Source organism: Tasmannia lanceolata, unplaced genomic scaffold (genome assembly GCF_043159265.1).
Source record: "Tasmannia lanceolata isolate RefF3 unplaced genomic scaffold, GAP_Taslan_0.1 ptg000006l, whole genome shotgun sequence".
Taxonomy (NCBI): Eukaryota; Viridiplantae; Streptophyta; class Magnoliopsida; order Canellales; family Winteraceae; genus Tasmannia; species Tasmannia lanceolata.
The window spans coordinates 43,304,695-43,329,268 of record NW_027518683.1 but is presented as its reverse complement, the minus strand read 5'-3'; the positions used below and the strand labels follow the sequence as shown (position 1 = coordinate 43,329,268).

At 39.1% G+C, this 24,574-nt stretch overlaps 1 protein-coding gene, 1 long non-coding RNA gene and 1 pseudogene across 5 annotated transcripts in view; 2 read left to right on the top strand and 1 right to left on the bottom strand.

The window, feature by feature from the left end:
• LOC143880332 (putative disease resistance protein RGA3) overlaps positions 1 to 19,261 on the top strand; it is a 41,845-nt gene extending 22,584 nt beyond the window's left edge. The window contains exons 4-8 of one of the 4 annotated variants that reach the window (XM_077383220.1): positions 12,168 to 17,640; positions 17,785 to 17,904; positions 18,607 to 18,651; positions 18,773 to 19,012; positions 19,103 to 19,261. In XM_077383220.1, the coding sequence (XP_077239335.1) occupies positions 14,204 to 17,623 (3,420 nt within the window). In that variant the 5' untranslated portion in view covers positions 12,168 to 14,203 and the 3' untranslated portion in view covers positions 17,624 to 17,640; positions 17,785 to 17,904; positions 18,607 to 18,651; positions 18,773 to 19,012; positions 19,103 to 19,261. Of the gene's footprint in view, positions 1 to 12,167; positions 17,641 to 17,784; positions 18,533 to 18,576; positions 18,652 to 18,772; positions 19,013 to 19,102 lie in introns of all 4 variants that reach the window. The other 3 variants (XM_077383218.1, XM_077383219.1, XM_077383221.1) reach the window with 3 other exon arrangements.
• LOC143879023 (putative pentatricopeptide repeat-containing protein At3g23330 pseudogene) lies at positions 7,524 to 9,117 on the bottom strand (annotated as a pseudogene).
• A 4,581-nt stretch (positions 19,262 to 23,842) lies between the features above and the next one.
• On the top strand, positions 23,843 to 24,322 carry LOC143880334 (uncharacterized). The gene is made up of 2 exons (XR_013251639.1): positions 23,843 to 23,974; positions 24,063 to 24,322. It is a non-coding gene; the product is annotated as an uncharacterized LOC143880334 (long non-coding RNA).
• Positions 24,323 to 24,574: the final 252 nt, after the last annotated feature.

The window sequence follows — 24,574 nt, the reverse complement described above, 5'->3', positions numbered from 1 at the left end:
GAGACCCAGAACTATAAATCTGCTGTCGCATCTAAAGATACTCATGCCCCAAAGAATCAAGATAGCGAACCACGCATAATTTTTCTTGAGGCTCAGCAAGAACGATAGGATTGACAATGAAAGACATAAGCATATCTAGCTGCTGGCACAATGCAATATATGAACTGTAATGATCGAGTGTGGACATGCCACCACGTTGAAATTTAAACCAGTCTGAGAATAGATCACACATCCGGGTGATGTTATCTGCTCCAGAATACAAATCGCAGCCTGGTCCTAGACTTCCTTAGAGGAGTCAAGATACATCATATTAGCAGCGATCTGTAAGTCCATACAATTCCATAAGAAGGATCTGATAACTGCATCCTGTAGTTCCCATCTCGCATAAGCAGAATTTGTCTTGGCTGAAGGAGACTGCTCAAGAAAATGAACCTTTCCCCGACCCAGAAGATATATACAAACAACCCTCTTCCAAGGCAGGTAATTATGTCCATTAAGTCTGATAGATGTCATCTGGAGAGGAGCCTCTACGAGGGCCTCCACATGAGAATAGCGAGTGGAGGGAACCGTAGATGAAGCAGGGACCTCATCAACTTTAATGGATCCGATTTTCTGTGAAGATAAATCAATTAAATCCATAGCACCAACAAAGAACAAGCAATCTCCAATACACGGAAAAACACCACGACGAACCCAAAGAGCAATCAACTAACGACTAGAATGTCATAACACATTCAATAACCACAAATAACATACTGGGTCAATCACCAACCCAAGAAAAACAACACCACAACCACCAAGGTTGACTTTAATAGATCCGAGTTGCTGTGAAGATAAATCAATTGGATCCATAGCATCAACAAAGAACAAGCAATCTCCAATACACGGAAAAACACCACGACGAACCCAAAAAGCAATCAACTAACGACTAGAATGTCATAACACATTCAATAACCACAAATAACATACTGGGTCAATCACCAACCCAAGAAAAACAACACCACAACCACCAAGGTCACAGAAATAGAATCAACACCACAATTAGTGAACAACCCACAATCACCATTAATAATCAACCTGTCCATCAACAATCACCCAATAACAAGTAGACAACAACCACCACTCATAATAGTCCACAATCACCCCAAACTGCTCCACCAACAACCATTACTAACAACAACAACAAATAAATCACCAACAACCACAAAATCACTCCAAATACAATTCAATACACATCAACAATCCCAACCAACACTTAGAATCACCAACAACTAATAATCACCACAGCGAATATCCAATAACATTAGCAATAAGAACCAAACACTTGGAATCACCATCAAAAGGAAGTAAGAAAGAAGAGTAGAATCTAGATCATGAATAGATGCAAATAGATTGCTGATTTGAAAAGAAAATAAGGTTAGGATATGATGGAATCACTAACCTAGGTTATAGGCTTCACAAAAGATCACATATAGAAGCTTGGACTAGGGTTGGAAGAAAAAAACTAGGGTTAGGGTTTATGGTTAGAATAGGACAAAATGGGTCCAAAGGTGTGTGGAGGGGGATGCGAAAAATTTTCCTAGGGTTAGGCTAGGGTTAAATATGGGTGGAGAGAAGCGGTTAGGAGAGAAAATAAAAAGCCAAAAAATGGCTTAGGTTTGTGCGGTTAGGAAGGTTAGGGAAGGATTTTGAGGTGTTTTGATGGTTTTGATGATAGAAAATAAGGTTTAAGCATGGAAGTTTGAAATTGATGGAGGTCACTTCTAGTGGTGATGGTTATGGGATGGAAAGGATTTGGGTTTGGGAATTGAGTTTGGGGATTGGAGTTGAAAGAAAGAAAAGAGAACAAAAAAAAGATGAAGAAGAAAGAGAAAAGATTCGTAGCACCTTTTTAATGAGGGATGAACACTTCAACCTTTAGCTCTGATACCATGTTAGATGATTACATGATTTAAAGAGATTAAGGATTGAAGAGAAGGAGAAAGAGAGACAATGAAGAGAGAGTAAGAGAGAAGCGTGCGTGAGTTAGGGCTCTCTCCACACAAAAATTATTATAATATATTTTTTTTGAAAATTGACAAATATATTCATACCAAGAAAATTACAATGGGGACCAGTAGTCCCACTAGATTTACATAGTACGAATTGCCCAGGAGCATTCTCCTTGGCCCAAAAAGCTCATTACCCCCTACATTACCCAATAGCCTTAATTTAATCGAATCCAGCAAAAAGTGCCAAATATGTGGGACCCCCAAGTCAAGATCGTGACCTGCCACGTCACACCGATTTCTCCACTGCAATCTGCTAGCAAATTCAATTTTCAAAAATCCCGCTCGAAGGCCCAGAGCTATTCTGCGCCCCTAATCGTGCACGATAGCCAACCACCAAACATCATCATCCGATCTCCAGCGACCTTCACCTCGAACCACCACCAAACACCGACCGCTCCCCATTAAAAATATATCAAATTCTTCCATCATCTTCTCCAAAACCTACTTCCACTAACCCAAAAATCATCCCATCCAAAAGTATACTCCTAGCCCTAACCCTAAACCGTAACCCTAAAGACTATACTACTCCCCCACCTCCTTCCCCAATCAACCCTAACCCTAACAACCCTAAAACTCCCCTCCTCTTCCTCCTCCTTCAAACCTTAACCCTACAAGGTTCATTGCCGCTATCCACAACCTCCCTCACCTCCATATTTAACCTCCTCCTTTTCCCCTGAATCTGAACACCCTTTTCCTTACATCGGCCCTTTCCACAGCCTCCAACAACTCCCCCATCCTTTTTCTCTATCAACCCTAACTAGATCCGGCCCTTTCACCATTAAATCCGGCCTTCTCGAGCCCAACTCCGACCATTCCGCCCTATATATGGCCCCCGGCTTTCCATGACCCTCGAATCCGATAATCCACTCACACCGTCTATAGCTGGCCTTCCACGGGTCCAGGTCTAGCACCCCACGGCCTTTCACGGCCACCGACAACCTTCACGGTCTTCCCCGGCTCCAGATCCACCTTCACGACCTCCATGGCTTTAAATCTGACCTCCACGGCTCCCAATCCAGCCTCCACGGCCCCAGATCCTTCCTCCACAGCCCTAGATCTAGCCACCACAGAAAAGCCATGTTCCAGATCTGGCCTCCACAGTTCCCGATTCGGCCTCCGCGGCTATCTTTTGCCAACCATGGGAGAGACGATAAAAAGAGGGTTAGCAATGGGGAGAGAGAGGAAACGAGCGAGAGAGAGGGAGAGAGAGAGCGAGAGCGAGTGAGAGAGAAAGGGAGAGAGAGCAAGACGAGAGAGAGGAAGATGTGGGAGAGAGAGGGGGGACGAGAGAGAGGGAGAAACCGCCTCCCTCCGTAGGCCGACGCCCTAGGGAGGGAGCTTTTTTTATCGCCCTCTAAAAAATTATTATATATTTGTGTTGTGTAAATTGACCAAGATACCCTTAAGTTGTTGTTTTAACACGTTTAAAGCATGTGAATCGGGATTGCTGTCTTTTGTATCCAAGTTTCTGTTTTCATGGAGTTTCTTCATATTAATAAAAGATGCTATTCGTAGTTATTTAATTTTGAGTTGGGAATCGATCTGCAGCATAAAAGAAGAGTATTGAATGGAAGAATTGCAAGAGTATCATGCCCTCTCACTATTACTGATATTAAAAAATAAGCTAATCATTCAAATACCAATATCTTCCTGTAATTATTTGCATAATCAGGTGTAAAAAGGAGAGGAAATTATAAAAAATAAAGCCTAATTTGCCCTTAATAATTGGAAAACTCACCCTAAAATGGAACATAGATTTATGCAAGGGACCATATTAATAGAATTTGTTGTTAGTTTATTTCATTTTGAGTTGGGAATTGATCCTCAGTATAAAATAAAGAGTTCTGAATGGAAGAATTGAATAAGTATCGTGCCCTCTCACAATTACTTCTATTAAATATTTTAACAACTTCCCCTTCTAATCAGGTGAAAAAAGGATAAGAAAAATATAAAAAGAAAGATGCTAATTCACCCTTAATACTGTTAAAACTCATCCTAGAGTGGGACATAGATATGTGGTCATGCCCGACTTGTCTATAATGGATTTTGATAATTGTTGCTTTGTGCTTTAGTTAAGGCATCCTCCAACTGATCAACATGTTTTACAATTATACTAAATATTTCATTGATTTTTTTTCTCCCTAAGGAGGCAACAATGTACATCTATATGTAAATTCAACATTGCTGCAATGACCCACCAGTGTATCGTATGTGAATCTAGAACTGAGTTATCATAAAACAGCTTAAATAGTAGCTGTTTTGCTTCTCTCGTCTGAGCTTGTCTGCTTAATCCATTTATAAGCACACTATAGGTAACAACGTCTGGAAGGATTTTTCTTAAATGGAGAGATATAAATCGTCTAACACACACAAATTGAGTATAAATTATTTTTTTCGATAGCCTTCCATATTCATATAGTATCTTTAACATTCCTGTATTCAATTTACCTTTTCTTTCTTTCTCTTTTTTTCTCAATCAATTGATACATAGAGATTACACTAGCAACGTGCTTTGCCTAAAAGGCAGGTGATAATAACCTTATTCTCTACATTAGACAAAGAAATAGATAACTCAGAAAACAGATGAAAGTCTCAGCTACATCAAAAACCAAACATCATTACCATCCTAATCATTCCCTAAATCAGATCTTAACACCTAAACAAATCTCAGAACAATAAAACCAAAATCATGAAATAGTGTAATATTGATAAAAAAAACTATAGATAACAGAGAGAACACAGGAATAAACTACTATAGTGTAATATGGATTGTAATCTAAACAGGAAGGAGATATTAACCTTCTAATGGATTGAGCCTGATGAGCTCGGCAAATTGGACAGGTTGCATTATCTTTAAGTCAAGAATCAACACATATGACATGGAAGCTGTGGCTGCAATTAGGCAACAATGGAAGAGATTCCCGGTATTTGAATTCACCCAAGCATATGGCACACTCTAGTGTGTCTCTATGCATCTTCATCACGCCATATTCAAAGGTAGGAAAACTATTTATCACAGACTGGTCAAGCCCTCGGCTCTGTGAAGCTCCCTGGTTCCCTTCGTTGCTATTCTCTTCGTGGTACCATTTTATCAGGAAATATAACGGATTGCAAATCACGACGAAAATTGCAGCAAGGACACGGATCACCGGCCATGGAATCGAATGCCTACCATCGTCAGGGTTGGGACGGGGCTGATACAAGGTATGATCCGTTGCCATCAAAGAGAGTATCCCAACGTTGGGATTTTTCAATCAGTAGAGTATGTTTGAAAGAGGCTATGAAACTGGCTACTAGACTGTTATTTCATGTATATTTGAAATCACCAAATCAAAGAAGAGAGATTATGTCATTCTCACTCCTTTATTTTTGCTAGGGACCATGGCAGAAGGCATTTTGTAGCCCCTCTGTTGCATGATAGTGCAGCCACATAGGCTCACTTTTCAATATATTTTGTCCTTTTCATGGGGTAACTGCTACTGGACTTCTAATTCAAGTTTGTTTGAAACCAGCAAACAAAGAATAGAGAGTATGTCATTCTCACTTCTTTACTTTTGCTAGGGACCATGGCAGAAGGCATTTTGCAGCCCCTTTGTTGCATGATAGTGCAGCCACATAGGCTCACTTTTCAACAGATTTTGTCTTATTCATGGGGTGGCTGCATTCTCATCTCAAATCCCAAGAATTGTAGTCTATCTTTGGTGCTAAGCTTGTTTTGTATTGCTTTCGATGTTGTGATGGCATATCTAGGAACGTGACCCATAAACCAGATCGTTTTTTACCATGGGGGGTTAGGTGGGCATCTCTAAAAGTGTTCCAACCACTCTTTACAGAGTGTAGGCCGTCAGTTTTTGGTTTCTAGATGGCTTTTGAAGGTCCATCATAGGTAAATATTGCCTTTTGGAGAAGAGCTTTCTCTTCAGTGAGGGAGGACTTGTCCAGGATTGGGTTCCATTCTCCATTCCTGTGTATCTGATCGAGGGTTGTTGAAGATCTAAGGGAGGTGTCTGCACATGATCTGGAGACAATTTTGCACAGTGTTCCTTTTCAGTGCCGATAATCATTTTGGACTCAATCAGTTCTAAAAACGGTACTCTTACGTTTATTAATCATGTTGGACTCAGAATCAGTTCTAAAAACTTTATTCTTACGTTTATTAAAAGAGGAGTGGGCGGGGCCATGGAAAATACATAGGGCCAGTATTTGAGGCGTCCCATTAGCTTTGAAAATGTCACAATCAGCTTTTTTTTTTAATGTCCATCAAAATTCAGCTTGAAGCTAGTAAAACAGTATCATGTAACCTGACTACCGTATCTATAATAAGCATCAAAGCCACATCTTAGACATTCTCCAGTCATCATTATACTGAACTTAATACAAACCATTTGATAACTACAATTAATTTCTACGGCATGCATATCACATCATTGCTATGCAATTAAAATTTGCACTCTATTACTGTCCATGAACTCAAAAAACACAAGAATCTGCAACCTTCAACTTATTGTCAGTAACACTCTTCTCATGATCGACTTTCTGAGCATTACATGGTCAACAAACTCATCGTCACCCCATACTCCTCTGACGCCTCCCTCTGCTTCTAGCCAATTTGGGGCATCAGGTACCAGTTTCCCCCAATGCACAAGGTTATCCTCATGGTCCTCAGCAATATCCCGTAAAACAGGGACAGACGCCCTACAGCAGTTGTGTTGTCCCTTGGGCTCAACCCGAACATCAAGCTCAACCTCAATATCAGCCTCAGACTCAACCTCAATATCAGCCCCAACCCCAATTCCCCCAGTACTCATCTAGCTTACCACCCCGCCATGGGCAGCCCATGTGAATCCCATCTATAGTCCATTGCCTTTGGCTTCTCCCTCATTTCAATCATCTAATGCTAACACTGCTGCCTCTTACACACCCATGCATGCCACTAGACCTTTTGCAGCAGTTCAATTCTTTTAGCTCAAGAGGAAATAACGCATGGAGAAACACAGGGGAACCCCAAACCTGCCCATGTGGGCCCTTCAGCTGCACTTAGTTGGGATTCAAACAGTTTGTTTAAAGATCTGATTGATTTGAGAAATGCAGATGGCAGGGTTAAGACAAGTTCCTCCCACACTGGCTTGGGAGGAATGCCCGACCAAAGCATGGTGAGTGGAAGGAAGTGCAGTCCCTCAATGTATATGTAATGTTGTGTCCGCATGAAGTTCTGGGTGAACTCTCATGGGAATGTATTGAAAATTTCGTCAGTTTGAAATGTAATTGGGAGGTTCTATCCTACATCATATAATAACAGTTATCATAAAAATGTACTTATATTTGCCTGCTCCCATTCTGATGATAAGAAATCTATCATGTCTTTACCAAGTTGACTTAAATTAATCTCTACTTCGTGACGTATGATTTGCCATGTTTAAGAAATGTTTACAGTTTGTCATTCACCATCACACTAGCCTGTAATTGTAGCTCTCACCAGTGGTTTCCATAAGAACATATGCCGCCTTTGAATTGATGAAATCTACTCGTATCCCTCACCACAATTTCCCGCCCTTTGATCTCTGATATAAACCTGGTTATTGTATGGCCATCGGCACACACCCGGAGATTCTTAACAATCACTATCCTAGTCTCGGCGGTGTTCTGATAAGCCCAAGTCCGATCGCGAGCTTCTCACTGTGCCCAAGAAGAATCTCTTCCTTCAGATGCTCATCCACATTTTGCACCACCATGCTTGTGTTGGGCACATACCCCATTGCTTCTCATTCTCTGAATGAGACCCTCCAAGTAGTTACAGGTTTCTTTGTAGAGAGGGTGAGATCTATCTCCTTACTCAAAAGCATGAACCCTTCTATTAATTTCAATCCATGTACAGGCATTCTCTTTCCTTATTCCTCTATCCAACACCAGCCTTGTAACCTTTGCCACACCTTCCAATTCTTTAATCAAACCATAAAAATTAGACAACAACATATAAGCTCCTGCTTGAGGCTTCAATTCAAGTACTTCGTCCTCAACCCTCTTTGTTAGCTCTACATTCATATGGAAACAACAAGAGCTGAGAAAAGCTGTCAACAGTTTGGCGTCGGGCTCGACCGGCATTCCGTTGATAAATTCATGGGCTTCTCCACCATGCAAGTATAATGCTCCATTGTGGGTTTAATAGAGTATGTGTGGATCATGGAGTTGAAGATTTTCCACTCTTCTTGTACAAGGCCAGAGTGACTACATGCATAAAGGGTACCTAAAAATGTTATTTTGTTAGGGACAAACCCTTTCAATTCCATTTGATCAAATGTTCTCAAAGCCTCCCTTGCAAGGACATGTTTTCCATAACCCACTATAAAAGAAGTCCAAGAAATTATATTCTTGATTGGCATCTTATCAAAACATTGGCTTGCATCCTCCATGCATCCCCTTTTAGCATGCATGTCAATGATAGCATTCCGAACTGGAACATACAACTAAAAACCATGGCTAATTACCAAACCATGGATTTGTTTACCATTAACCAAGGCCCGCCAGATCGGCGCAGACTGAAAGAACAGTAACCATCATCGTAAGATCCACCCTTTCTCCCTCTAATCACATATTTTTTAAAGAAAAACTAAGCTTTTCCGCCATTTCCGTTTTGTGCAAGGCCTGAAATCAAAGAATTTCACGATGCTACATCTCTCCGGATCATGCTGTAGAGAAATCTGTATCGGAAGCTAGGCCACATCGACATAATCCGGCTATCATTCTGTTCATTAAGACCACATCTTTTTGCTGGCATCTCATGGAAAATCCGACGAGCTTCTTCGATATAAGTGCACTTTGAGTACATGTCAACCACTGATGTCATTAGGACCATATTTCTATTGAACCCATATTTCAAAATTATACTATGAGGTTCCTTCCAACAATTTAAAGGGAAATAATATGATTATTGTTAATCTAGAGGCCCCACTAAGTAAAAATGAAATATGGTTCGTTCAACTCACTATTTGCAGGTGTAAAAACTGTAGGAACTTACCCCATAAGTAAAAATGATATAGGGTTGGTCCAACTCATCATCTATTTGCATGTGTAAAAACTGTAGGAACCTATAGAAATATTTTTCGTTTCCTAACTTTTTCAGAAAATTCTTGCAATCCAAACAGGGCCATATGGTTAATTCATTTTGAGGTGTTTAGTCTTGTTTAAAGAATACCAGATTCAAGATGTGCAGACATTGATTGACTTTTCAAAGACTTGGAATGTGAATGCCTGCGACTCCCATGACTTATGGTAATTGAGCCTAAACAAACCTTCCCGCTTTATGTAACAGTATCCTTTATAGGATTTTCTACTAGCAGAACAAGCTTTAGATGTCTTCATTCACCCCGTTTTCCTTTTCCCCTATTGTGAATGGTATTCTTTGTACATAAACCACTATAATTTAAAATAAAAGAAGTGTGAATGACTCATTTCTGTTTTTTTAATAGTGGGTAATTAGTTTTGATAAAAATTTCAACTACACCTATATTCTGTTTTGAAGACTTCATACGAAAACTAAAGTTTTTATTAAAAAAAAAGGGATTTGAGATGAGAATGCAGCCTCCCCATGAATAAGACAAAATTTGTTGAAAGGTGAGCCTATGTGGCTGCACTATCATGCAACAGAGGGGCTGCAAAATGCCTTCTGCCATGGTCCCTAGCAAAAATAAAGAAGTGAGAATGACATACTTTCTATTCTTTGTTTGCTGGTTTCAAACAAACTTGAATTAGAAGTCTAGTAGCAGCCACCCCATGAATAAGACAAAATCTGTTGAAAAGTGAGCCTATGTGGCTGCACTATCATGCAACAGACGGGCTGCAAAATGCCTTTAGCCATGGCCCTAGCAAAAATAAAGGAGTGAGAATGACATAATCTCTCTTCTTTGATTTGGTGATTTCAAATACACATGAATTAACAGTCTAGTAGCCAGTTTCATAGCCTCTTTCAAACATACTCTACAGATTGAAAAATCCCAAGGTTGGGATACTCTCCTGATGGCAACTGATCAGACCTTGTATCAGCCTCGTCCCGATCCCGACGATGGTAGGCATTCAATTCCATGGCCGGCGATCGGTGTCCTCGCCGCAATTTTCATCGTGATTTGCATTCTGTTATATTTCCTGATAAAATGGTACCACGAAGAGAATAGCAACGGAGGGAACCAGGTAGCTCCATAGAGCCGAGGGCTTGACCAGTCTGTGATTGTTAGTTTCCTACCTTTGAATATGGCGTGATGAAGATGCATAGAGACACACTGGAGTGTGCCATATGCTTGGGTGAATTCAAATACGGGGAATCTCTTCGATTGCTCCCTAATTGCAGCCACAATTTCCATGTCGTATGTGTTGATTCTTGACTTAAAGAAAATTCAACATGTCCGATTTGCCGAGCTCATCAGGCCCAATCCATTAGAAGGTTATATCTCCTTCCTTTTTAGATTACAATCCATATTACACTATAGTAGTTTATTTATGTCTTCTCCCTGTTATCTATAGTTTTTTTATTTTTTTATCAATATTGCACTATTTCATGATTCTGGTTTTGTTGTTCTGAGATTTGTTTAAGTATTAAGATCTGATTTAGGGAATGATTAGGATGGTAATGATGTTTGGTTTTTTATGTAATCGAGACTTTCATCTGTTTTCTGAGTTATCTATTTCTCTGTCTAATGTAGAGAATAAGGTTATTATCACCTGCCTCAATTTTTAGGCAAAGCACGCTGCTGGTGTAATCTCTACGTATCAATTGATTAAGAAAAAGAAAGAAAGAAAGAAAAGGTTAATTGAATACAGGAATGTTACAGATAATATATGAATATGGAAGGCTATCGAAAAAAACAATTTATACTCAATCTGTATGTGTGTGTGTGTGTGTTAGACGATTTATATCTCTCCATCTAAGAAAAATCCTTCCAGACATTGTTACCTATAGTGTGCTTATAAATGGATTATGCAAACAAGCTTGGACGAGAGAAGCAAAACAGCTACTATTTAAGTTGTTTTATGATAACTCAGTTATAGATAGTATCACATATGATACACTGTTGGGTCATTGCAGCAATGCTGAATTTAAGAGTGTTGTTCTCTCATAAAGGACTTTTGTATGAAAGGATTGGTGATTGAAGTTGACAGAGTTTTTGAATCAATGTTAAAGAAATATTGGAAGCCTAATGAAGCTGTGTGTAGTTTACACGATCACTGTATAGGAGGAAATGTGCGAAAGGCACTTGGCCTGTATAAGGAAATGTTGCAAGCTGGTTTCATTACTAATGCAACTAGGGTCATTGCTTTGGTCAAGGGGCTTTTTAATGAGGGAATGAGTGAGGAGTTGATTTAGAATCATGCATGATGTTTTGAGAGGAGGTTTGCTTACTGATGCTGAAATATCGAAAGTTCTTGTTGAAGTAAACCATAAAGAAGGGAACATGGAAGCTGTTTTCAATGCCGTTAGTGAAATGGCCAAGGATGGACTCCTACCAAATAGTGAGAAAATTGCCATGGCAAGGTCATAAGCCATATGATCAGTTCACCATTTGGTTCATCATATTCTTTACCTACTCTTTTGGTTTGTGGAGAGAGGATTGCTGCAATGTTTTTCATGTACAATATGCAAGATGATATGTTTACAGGGTTGCCACTCAGGTCGATTTTTTAGAATTCGGGTTGAGCTTTTACATTAAAATCGGGTTGTGTTCTGGTTGATTGCAATTCATTTTTCAACAAAAGCTCAACCCGACTCGACCCAAGTTGCATCCCTGTATGGATGTATCATTACTCGGCAGAGCAAACTTACTGGCCAATGAATGGACAGCAGAAACATGCTTTAGGTGCACCTAGCATTCAAATATCCAAAATCAGGTTTGGGGAAAGCACAACCTTATTTGGTTGACATTATATCTATCTGCGAACAGACATTTTGTTCTCTAAACAAAAAAAATCAATCTGCAATTTGGATGCTGCCTTTGGCTTTCCAGTATGACCAAGATGCTCTTCACTTGTTTATTGCTTTGATTTCATAGTGCATGGTGAACTGTTTTTTTTTTCTTTTTCTTTTTTTTTAAATCATGAATAGTGACCTGTTTTCCCCTTTCATTATAGGTGACTCCAAACAGATTCACTACTCTGTTTTCCTCTGTCCGAAGCAATAAGTGGATGATGCTTTATTACGGTTTGTTATCGAACCTTTAAACGATTCCATCCCAGTTGGGGAAGATTGTTATTGACAATAAGTTGAAGGTTGGAGATTCTTGTGTTTTTTGAGTTCATGGACAGTAATAGAGTGCAAATTTTAATTGCATAGCAATGATGTGATGATGCATGCCGTAGAAATTAATTGTAGTTATCAAATGGTTTGTATTAAGTTCAGTATAATGATGACTGGAGAATGTCTAAGATGTGGCTTTGATGCTTATTATAGATATGATAGTCAGGTTACATGATACTGTTTTACTAGCTTCAAGCTGAATTTTGATGGACAGTTAAAAAAATAGCTGATTGTAAGGCCCTATTTGTTTGAGATTTGCCCAAACCGATTATTGGACTCAAAATTGTGCTTAAATTTGAGTCCAACAATCAGTTTGGCACTCACAATCAGTTGTCATAATCTTAAAAATTATACACGTAGGGCCCATCATAAGGTGATCTCAAGGTTTGAAGGTATCGTATTTCGGCCCTCTCAGATCCCTCCGAAGATGATATTATTGGTTTTAATGTAGTGATAAATAAATTCATTGGTCATCTTAGACCATTAATTCGGTGGATTTTTTATAATTATGCAAGTTAGGCCCAGACTTGTGGCCATTAAGGTCCTGTTAGGTTGGGATTATGGATAATCGACTATCCACTATAACCGATTTTACAATCAATTATGCTTAAATGTGTGTTCGGTTTGCCAATCTAACAATTGCTTATAATCCATATTCCGAATATGCGATTATGATGAAATATGCTAACAGCTATAATCACCAAATTCGGTGCTTATAAACCGAGTGGCGCATTTTGGAGGCGGAAATTTCCCAAATCGAGACCGTTGATCTTTTACACCATTATGATGTAATCTACAATCCGACAATCGAGATAATCAGTGTACATGAGTTCTAACTTCTAAGGTAGTTATTATGTATTGAAAATGAAAGAGTCCTTGTATGTTTTCTAGGGCCCTTTATGCCAGGTTAATTCTCGAAGAGTCCTTGCACTTATGGGACTACAATTGTGTTTAATGTGGTTAGCTATTTTAGGAAGTGGCTCTTGTCTATAAGTATGTATTCATCTGTGTAGAGATTGAACGGAAAGGAAAAAGAAGAAAGTTAAAGGCTGAAACAAGAGAAAAGAAGAAGAGTACTAGAGATATAGAGAACGGAGAAGAACACCAAGTTTATGGGAAATGGGAGATCAAAGCTGAGGCTTATTCAATGGAGGGTTCAGATCAATCAAAGGTGGGACCCACAATGCCATGGTGGACATACCCCATTTGTCAAGGCTAGGTGGTGCCCCACCGAAGAATGACTTGTGGAAAGATTCGATCCAGTTTAAAAATGCAAGGAGAGGACAAACATATAAGCATTTCTCTTTGAAAAATTCTATCCATGTTAGGTGAAGACCTCACCTAACATCGTTTTCTTTATTGTTTGTTGATTAAACTATGTAATAAACCATTAAAGCAAAGCCTTAGGTGAAAGAATAAAAAAAAGAGACTTTCATCTGACGGAAGAATAAGAGAGTATTCTAATTTTTATACATTGAGGCGGCCCAAAAAAAACAGAGGTTATTATATGGTAATCCGTAATCCGTCCAAACATACCTTATGAGACTTTTTCTCTCCTTTCTTTTTTATTATTCCTTTCGGTGTATTGCCTTTCAAAATGTCAATTAAACCTTTTAAAATTCTCTTGAGTGGTTTCCTCCTTGACATTATCTGCGTGACTTGTTGTTTGATTGCTTTGAATTGGTTCTGCACCTGCTATCCTATTGCATTACTGCATTCAGAAAGGCCATCTCTTGCAGGAAGAAGAAAGACAAAGCAGGTGCACACACATTTCTAATTGCTATTCCTTCCACCATTAGTTTCCTGCTCTCCACTGTAGACAACCATCTGGTTCGTTCTTGGGATTTTCTTGTTTCCTAGAGGAGAAAGTATGGCAGAAATGGTACAAATGTTTGTATCCTCTGTTCTTGGTGCACTGATTGGCAATCTGACGGAATCGGCAATACAAGAAATGAAATCAATATGGGGTGTTGGTGTTGAGGAGGAGGTGGAAAAGTTAGAGAGGAAAGTGAAATTAATTCAAGACGTGATTGAAGATGCTGAGGAAAAGCAATTTCAGTCTAAGGCTGTGCGAAATTGGCTTCGAGAACTCAAGAATATCGCCTACGATGCTAATGACATATTGGACGATGTTGCTACGGAAGCTCGATCAAGCAAGAGACAGAAGCTAGGGGTTGTCCGGTACTTCTCCACTATTTTCCAGCACGAACGTAACATAGCACGTGAGATAAGGGAGATTAGTGGAAGGTTAGATGTGATTGTAAAGGAAGGACATGACCTCCATCTCGAAATTAGAAGAGATGGAGGGAGGGGTTCCCAAATCGAGCAGGAGCGACGGGAAACTAGCTCTTTGGTAGACGAATCTGATGTTATTGGTAGACAAGTCGACAAAGACAAAATCATACAATTGTTGTTATCATCATCATCAGATGACGATCAATTGTACTCTGTTATTCCAATAGTTGGCATGGGTGGGGTTGGGAAGACTACTCTTGCTCAATTCGTCTACAACGATCACAGGGTCAAGACACATTTTGGGCTCAGAGTGTGGGCCTGTGTGTCTGATGATTTTAATGTGTTGAGAATAACAAATGCACTTGTTGAATCTGCAAGTGGAAGCAACTGTGATCTCTTAAACCTGGATGCCCCTCAACGTCATCTCGAACATAAACTCGAAGGTAAGAAATTTTTAATTGTTCTCGATGACATGTGGGGTGAAAATCAAATTCATACTTATTGGGACACTCTACGAGCTCCTTTTAGAGTTGGAGAGAAAGGAAGTAAAATTATCATAACTACACGAGATGAAAGCGTTGCAAGGATGTTGGGCACAATTCCTTCCCACCATTTGAAGGTCTTATCAGATGCTGATTGTTGGGAATTGTTTACTCGGCGTGCTTTTGTGGGAGGGATTTCAAATGCCTTTCCGGAACTGCAGGAAATCGGTAGGCAAATTGTGAAGAAATGCAAAGGCCTGCCTTTGGCAGTAAAGACATTGGGGGGAATCTTGTCTTGTAAAAGGACTGTGAGCGAGTGGGAAAGGATTTTGACAAGCGAAATATGGAAGGATGATGATAATAAAATTTTGCCAGCTTTGAGATTGAGCTATTGTCACCTGCCAGCCAATCAAAAGCATTGTTTTGCCTATTGTGCTACATTTCCTAAAGATAGTCATTTTCAGAAAGATGTGTTGGTCCGACAATGGATGGCTACAGGCCTCATTCAACCCAAAGGAAGCACACTCCTAGAAGATATTGGTGGGGAGATATTTGATGATTTATTGCTCAAGTCTTTCTTTCAATATGGTGACCAAGGCTTCTTTCAGAAGACTTCAATATACGTGATGCATGATTTAATGCATGATCTAGCAGAATCTGTCTCAGGGGATGAATGTTGTAGAATGGAAGACGGTACGCCACAAAGCATCCCTGAAATGGCACGTCATTTATCATGGACTGACGTCAAAGAGGGTTCAATGTCTTTGGAGGCCATGAGCAAATTTAAGAGACTGCGCACTTTACGACTGAGATCCATTTACAACCAAATTCTCAATGATCCATTGATGGAGTTGAGATGCCTGCGTGTATTGGATTTGAATGGATATGCAATCTACAAGTTGCCGGATTCGATTGGCCATTTGAAACATCTACGCTACCTTGACCTCTCTCGCACGAAGATAGAGAGGCTGCCTGAATCAGTAACTAGTCTCTGTAATTTGCAAACGCTAGATCTGAAATATTGCCGGAATCTTAAAGGGTTACCCGATTCGATTGGCCATTTGAAACATCTACGCCACCTTGACCTCTATGGCACGAAGATAGATGGGCTGCCTGAATCAGTAACTAGTCTTTGTAATTTGCAAACGCTAGTTCTGGAATCTTGCTGGAATTTTAAAGGGCTACCCAAAGGTATCACGAATCTAGTTAATCTACGGCATATTGTTGCAAAGTCGATTCCTTTGGCAGGAATTGGAAAATTAACTTCGCTCCAAACATTGCCGCATTTCAAGGTGTGCAAAGAGAGTGGTTGTCAGATAGGAGAGTTGAAGAACCTGAGTAACATTAAAGGAAGACTTGACATTTTGGGTCTCGAGAATGTGCAAAACATAGAGGAGGCTAAAGAAGCCAATTTGAAAGATAAGGAATACCTTAACGAGTTGAGATTGGAATGGGGCCGCGATGACGGTTCACAAGATGGAAGAGTCAATGATGATGGGGTATTGGAAGGCCTCCAACCTCATGCCAACCTCAAAGAATTACATATAATATCCTATGGCGGTGTCAGTTTTCCAAGTTGGATGTCACATCTCTCCAATCTAACATGCATTATCGTTGAGGATTGTAGAAATTGCGAACATCTCTTTCCTCTTGATTGCCAGCCACCTTCTCTTTGTAAGCTTACCATACAGAACTGCCCCAAGCTGCAGGCGTTTCCCGCTGACCTCCCTGCCGTCACAGAGTTAAATATATATAATTGTAGAGAATTGAGTGCCGCCCTTCCGAGGCTCCCATCTGTTTGTCACTTAAAACTTTTTAATTGTAGTGTGAAGATGCTATTAAGCTTGACGGCGCCTTGCCTTACCTCTCTTCAGAGATTAAGCATAGGAAGGTGTGATCAGTTGGAGTGTTGTCTGGAAGAGGTGTCTTTGAAAGATCTAAACTCTCTCCAACATTTGGAAATCTCAGACTGTCCACAACTAAAGTCCTTTGGATATGGAGAGGGGGGGCTTCCCACCACGCTCAAATCTCTAAAAATTAACGAATGTCCTAATCTCAAGTACATGCCTACTCGGCTGGAAAACCTCACCTCCCTTGAAGAGTTATCCATTGTTACTCAACTCCCGCTTTTCTCACAAGAGTCAGCACTGCCCATGACAATTCAATTCCTTCAAATATTTTCATGTGACAATCTCAAGTCCTTGCCCAAGGGGATGCAAAACCTCACCTCTCTCAGACAGTTGCAAACCAATAGTTGTCCTCAACTCCTTTCGTTGTTCCCTGATGATGATAACAACAATGAGTATGGGCTGCCCACCACTCTCGTCCATCTTCAAATCCACAATTGCAAAAATCTCAAGTCCTTACCCAATCGGATGCAAAACCTCACATCCCTCCTCTCTGTAGTTATTATTGACTGTCCTGAAATATCATCCTTGCCAGAAGGTGGCCTCCCCACCAGACTTATTCATTTGTTTATTGGTGACTGTCCTAAATTGAAGGAACGATATCAAAAGAACGGCGGCCAAGATTGGCCCAAGATACAACACATCCCCCAAATTGACATTTTTTAATCGTCATCTAGACGAAGGTGCGGCTTCTTTCCCTATTTAAACATTTCCCACCATTTCATTATTCTAATTATTCCTCTTCTTCTTATTATTATTATTTAAATCTTCATGATTTTAAGCAAAATTAAAGAGACTAAGCCATCCTTCCGTATAAAACATGGCAGATGTAGAAATCAAAGGATGAATTCGGTGGTGGAAGAGGATTTTAGAACGTAGATGGGATTAAAGGATGGATCGTTGGATTACTCTCAGTTTCACATCTACAACCATGACTGGTAAAAAAAGTAAGTATTTTTTTAGAATGTTTTCCGAAAAAGAGGAATGCTAAACTGAAGAGCGCCCTTACAAAAATCAAGGGCAAGAGTGCTCCCATTGGATCCATTTTGCAAAACCGTATTTATTATGGCATTGAAAAAGGAAAAATTAAAGGAATCATAAATGCTTATAGATAAGGTTTGGCAACATGGATCCAATGAGAGCGCCCTTGTGCTTATTGTTGCAAGGGAACCCTTATGTCTAGCATTCCCCATTTTGAGAGGTGTGCTCTTATCAAAACTGAGATACCCTATCTTTATATTAGAGTTTCAATTAGGATGAGATACTAATTGACCTAGCATGTAAAGACATGGAAGGCAACAAAGTAGCATGAATAGCAAGCCTTGACAGTCAATAGCAAGCTTTGATTTATTTCCTTATTTTATTGGCATAAGAGTAGGAGTATTTTTCTTTATTTTTTTAGTTACTATGTCAGTAGGATTTGTTTCCCTATTTTGATGGTTTCTTACTTTAGTAGTTTCTTAAACTCTATAGGATGATTTTCCTTATTTGTTTAGTTACATTTAACAGAAATTAGTTATAAATGGTAACATTTTCCATATTGGTTATAGTGGTATATTAAATTACATATTATAGGTTTCCATATTGGTTATAGTGGTATATTAAATTACATATTATAGGTTCTGAATGCCGCTACCCCTTCGACACAGCCTGAAACTAATTCCGCTCCAAGTCAGGTAGCTCCAGCCGATGAGGTATCTACATTTTTATTTTTATTTTGAACAAAACTATGTTTATTACATTTCCATCCACATGGGTTATTACTTTACTAGTATATTTGATTCGATTGCGTGTACTAAATAATTTCATTTGTAGGTTGTGGTTGAGGTCTATTTAATGAGCGGCCTACAACCTGATGCAAAAGTGGCATGAGGAATTCTTCTAAGTGCTGATCCGTCTAAAATAGTGGGAGGATTACTACTAGGTCGTCGATTTTTCAAAGTTTCTATCAAGGTCTCACTGATGATGCACGATGAGCCTTTCTTTAGATCATATGGACGTTTAAGAACCATTAGAGATGCCATCGGTGCAAATGTCACTTGGATGAACTCATTTGTAAGTATACAACTCAATATTATACCTTTTTCATACTTGAAAATTTTAATCAATATAGTTACTAATTATTTATAAATTATCCTTCTGCAGGTACAATGCATATAGAGCGAAAGGGGGAAAATGATTTGACTAATAGTTGATATAATAGTTTATGAGCAAGAATTGTAATATGGACAAGTTTGTTTTACGAATGAATTGTTTCCTAATGAATTGAATGGTTTTGATATTAATGAATGAAATGATTCTCTCTCTCTCTCTCTCTCTCTCTCTCTCTCTATATATATATATATATATATATATATATATATATATATATATATATATATATATATATATATGTATATATATATAGGGTTAATTACATTTACACCCCCTCTAGTTTCTGACACATCCACTTCGACCCCTGTAGTTTAAAACGTGACAAATACACCCTTGTAGTTTCAATTTGTATAAGTAACGCCCACTCAGTTGACGGTTCGTCCATAGATTGAAGGGTTAGGATGATCCGATGGAGCTGATTTTTTGGGAACACCCTATCTATGTCAGGGCCCATCAAATGAACGCTCTGGATCATCCAAATATGTGGGCCCATACTCGAATCCAAACACTACCAAAAACACAGTGGGCCCACATTGTTTGGATGATCCAAAGCGTTCATTTGATGGGCCCTGACATAGATAGGGTGTTCCCAAAAAATCAGCTCCATCGGATAATCCTAACCCTTCAATCTGTGGACGAACCGTCAACTGAGGGGGCCTTACTTATACAAATTGAAACTACTGGGGTGTATTTGTCACGTTTTAAACTATAAGGGTCGAAGTGGATGTGTCAGAAACTAGAGGGGGTGTAAATGTAATTAACCCATATATATATAATGTTTGTTTGGAAATATTTTCATGAATATTTCTAAACTTTTGAACTCAAATATTCCTCTACTGTCGTTGGCGTGAATGACATGCAGGGCTTGCACTAGACACCTAAGTTACTAAGCAGTGTTGGAATTACTTTTGCATATATCTTCAAAAATTGATGCAGTATGAGTTCCAATATTTTTAATCCGTGCAATGTCTTGACCTCTTAAGCTTTCTAGATAACCCATGTAACGAGCTTTTGGTCAATTACTCTCAAACTAAATAGCTTTAAGGAACTAGGTGTAGAACACCCCTCCCCTCGGACTTACTTGCTCGAGTCATAAAGGCTACAAGTCAAGACTAGATCAAAAATACTTTTTTCTTTTTTTCTTCTTTTTTTTCTTTTCCACCTTTCTTTTCTTTTTCACTGTACCATATAAAAGCCAAACTTCGTAATCTCGTTTCTTAATCAAATCTTTTATAAACAAGATTCCAAAAGAAATCAAACCTATAAGTAGAAAGTGCTCTTTTTAATGTCTCAAATTCCAAAATTAAAAATATAGACTAATTTCCTTTCTTAAAACGGGATAAAAATCTCTTTCCAAAAATATCTAGTTATTTCTTTATTTTGTAAAGATACTAAAAACAAAGAAAAAGAAAATATTCTACTTTAAACCATAAAAAGAATTTTACAACTAAGTTTTCCAAAAATACTACCCCCCATACTTAAATCATGCAATATCCTCAATGCATGCAAAAATAGAAACAAAGACAATAAAGAGAGGAGAGGGGCGTACCTTTTTTTTTAAGAAAGATTTGAATAAAGAGGCTCATGGAGATCCATGACCTCTTCCAAATTAGACGATAGTAATTCAACAAAAGGTTTCAATCTTTGTCCATTTACTTTAAATGTCTCACCATTCATTGGATTTAAAACTTTAATTGCTCCATGGGAGAAAACTTTGTTCACCAAATATGGACCCTCCCAACGGGGTCTTAACTTACCTGGAAAGATATGCAATCTTGAATTGTAGAAAAGAACTTTTTCACCTTCTTGAAATGTTTTTCTCAAAATATGCTTGTCATGAAAGGCTTTTGTTTTTTCTTTGTAAATTTTTGCATTCTCGTAAGCATCATTCATCAACTCCTCCAATTCGGCAAGTTGAAGTCTTCTATGACTACCTGCCTCAGACAAATCAAAATTTAGTTTCTTAATAGCCCAAAAAGCTTTATGTTCTAATTCAACCGGGAGATGACATGTTTTTCCATACACGAGGCGGTAGGGAGACTGACCAAGATCAGTCTTGAATGCCCTCCTATGAGCCCACAAGGCATCCACTAATCTAATGGACCAATCCTTGTGATTAAGATTAATGTCTTCTCTAAAATTTGCTTAATTTGCCTATTCGAAACCACCACTTGGCCACTCGTTTGAGGATGATAAGGGGTAGCCAACTTATGAGTAATCCCATATTTCTCCATAAGAGCCTCAAAAGGTCTATTACAAAAGTGTTTACCCCTATCACTAATGATGGCACGAGGTGTACCAAAGCGTGAAAGTATGTTTTCTTTTAAAAACTTGACCACCACCTTGTGGCCCTTGGATTTGCAAGCAATTGCTTCAATCCACTTGGACACATAATCTACTCCTAACAAAATATACAAGTTCCCAAAAGAGTTAGGAAAATGACCCATAAAATTAATACCCCACATATCAAAGATTTCTACCACTAAGATTGAGTTGAGAGGCATCATGTTCCTCTTTGTAACTCTACCTAAAGACTGACAAGACCTACAAGCCTTACAAAATTCAAAAGAATCCCTAAAAAGACTAGGCCAATAGAAACCACATTAGAAAACTTTGTGAGCGGTTTTCTTTGCACTGAAATGACCACCACATGCTTGATCATGGAAAAGGATAGGATCGATTGTTGTTCATGATCGGGCACACAACATCAGATAATTTGATCCGAACAAGTTTTGAACAAGTAAGGGTCATCCCAAAAGAAATACTTTACCTGTGAGTGAAACCGACATTTGTCTTGGTTGGATCAATAATCCGGTGTCGCACCTGTAACCAAATAATTAACAATACCCGCATACCATGGTTCACTAGAAATAGCCAATAATTGCTCATCAGAAAAATTCTCGTTAATAGGACCTTCATCATCCTTTGCATTAGTTAATCTAGATAAGTGATCGGCAACCAAGTTCTCCGTACCCTTTTTATCTCTAATTTCTAAATCAAACTCTTGAAGAAGTAAAACCCACCTAATGAGGCGAGCTTTTGCATCTTTCTTTCCTACGAGGTACTTGATTGCCGAATGGTCCATATAAATTATCACATGCGATACAATCAAGTAGGACCGAAACTTCTCAAGTGCATACACAACCGCTAAAAATTATTTTCCACAGTGGTGTAGTTGAGTTGTGCATCATTAAGAGTCCTACTTGCATAATAGATAACATACGGTAATTTATTAATTCTTTGGCCCAAAACGGCTCCTATTGTAAAGTCAGAAGCATCACACATAATTTCAAATGGTTCGGTCCAAATGGGTGCTTGAATGATAGGGGCCATAGTTAACTCATTTTTCAAACACTCAAAAGAATCTAAACATTCTTTAGAAAACTCAAAATTTTAATCTTTTGCCAACAAATTGGTTAAAGGCCTAGCAATTTTAGAAAAATATTTTATAAATCTCCGATAAAAGCCCGCATGACCCAAAAATGATCGGATGTCCTTCACACTTTTGGGTGGTGGTAGATGAACAATGAGATCCACCTTGACTTTATCAACCTTAATTCCCTCTTTTGAAATTACGTGACCTAGAACTATGCCATCTTTTACCATAAAATGACATTTTTCCCAATTGAGGACAAAGTTCTTTTCCCTACGCCTTTCTAAGACCAATTTCAAGTGATGTAAACATTCGGCATAGGTGGATCCATGAATAGAAAAATCGTCCATAAAGACCTCAAGGAAGGTCTCCACCAATCGGGAAAGATACTCATCATGCATCTTTGGAAAGTTGCCGGTGCATTGCATAACCCAAAAGGCATGCATCTATAAGCAAAAGTTCCAAAGGGGCATGTGAATGTCGTTTTTTCTTAATCTTCAAGAGCTATGGGAATTTGATTGTAACCGGAATAGCCATCTAAAAAATAGTAATACTCATGACCGGCTAACCTTTCTAACATTTGATCAATAAAAGGCAAAGGAAAGTGGTCCTTCCAAGTAGCGGCATTAAGCTTTCGGTAGTCTATACAAACCCGTCACCCCTTTTGAATGCGCGTAGGGATAAGCTCATTGGTGGCGGATTATATAACGGTGACTCCCGACTTCTTAGGCACTACTTAGACGGGACTCACCCATTGGCTATCCGAGATGGGATATATGATCCCACTATCAAGGCATTTCAAGACCTCTTTTTGGATGGCTTCCTTCATCACAGGATTAGCCCTTCTTTGAGGTTCCCTTGAAGGTTTGGAACCCTCAATGAGGTGGATATGGTGTTGCACAATCGAAAGGCTAATTCCTTTGATGTCGGCCATTGTCCAACGTATGGCTTCATTATTATCTTTTAGCAATAATGAGTTCCTCTTCTTGAGTAGAGGTTAGATCCGCGGCAATTATTACAGGCAAAGTACAATTATCACCCAAAAAAGCATAACAAAAATTTGAAAGAACAATGTAGAGAAGGCGGCCAAGATTGGCCCAATATACAATAGGTCCCCCACATTGACATCAGTTAATCGTCGTCCAGGCATAGGTGCGATCTCACTCTCTATTTAAATGTTCTACACCATTACATTGGTATTATTAAAATCTGTTGAGTTGGGTGTCTTGAATTAAACCCGGTTGGGTCCAAAATATTGTGTGCGACCTAGATAAGGCCTGTTTAGTCGGGCCGTTAAGAATAACTCCCGCCTTATAAAAGGGGTTTCTTAGGGCTATTTTCGAGTCTTGTCTTTCAAAGAGGGTTTGAGAGCTCAAAAGAAGTGGAAAAGGGTGTGCTAGGGTTTCTTGGGTTTTTTTCGTCGCCCAGGTGACAGCCACAGGGTTACATCTGCAGTCAAGATTTAATAGGTTTAAAGCCCACTACAAAAGGTATCCCGTTCGTCCAGTTTCTCTTATGTCTCCTTCGCAGGTGACTGATCGAAACTAATAAAATATTTTTCTCCCTCGCGCTTCTCAGGGCTGGGTATTATGCAAATGAAGGTTGAAGGGCGGGGCTGAATCGAAATGACAGTCGTCTTTCCCTAGGAAATGAGGTGAAGAAACTCTGTTTTGGGGCTAAGCTATTACTTCTTTTTATAGATATTATCAGGGTGATAGTGGGTGCATTCATTCCTAAGAGATGTTTAGAAGACTGGCCAAAGCATGTATCAATGAAATGGAGTTGCATTTGTATTGTGAAAACTTGATAACATTCAATGGAATTGTGGCATTAAATCATGTAAATATCATTATATGAACCTGAACCTTCCATGAGCTGTGAACTCATGGTCTATGTTTCCCATTGCTCATTGGTTACCACAACTTCCACAGACATTTCCATTGATATAGATGATATGGTGGAGGCTTGGGTCCTCATGGCTGGTTTGGAAGGAGAGAAATAGAAGTGTCTACAAGGGAAACAACAAGGGGAGCGTAGTATCTAGCAAATGATTTTATCTTCTGTGGTGACCGAGCTTTGCTGGTAGTGGT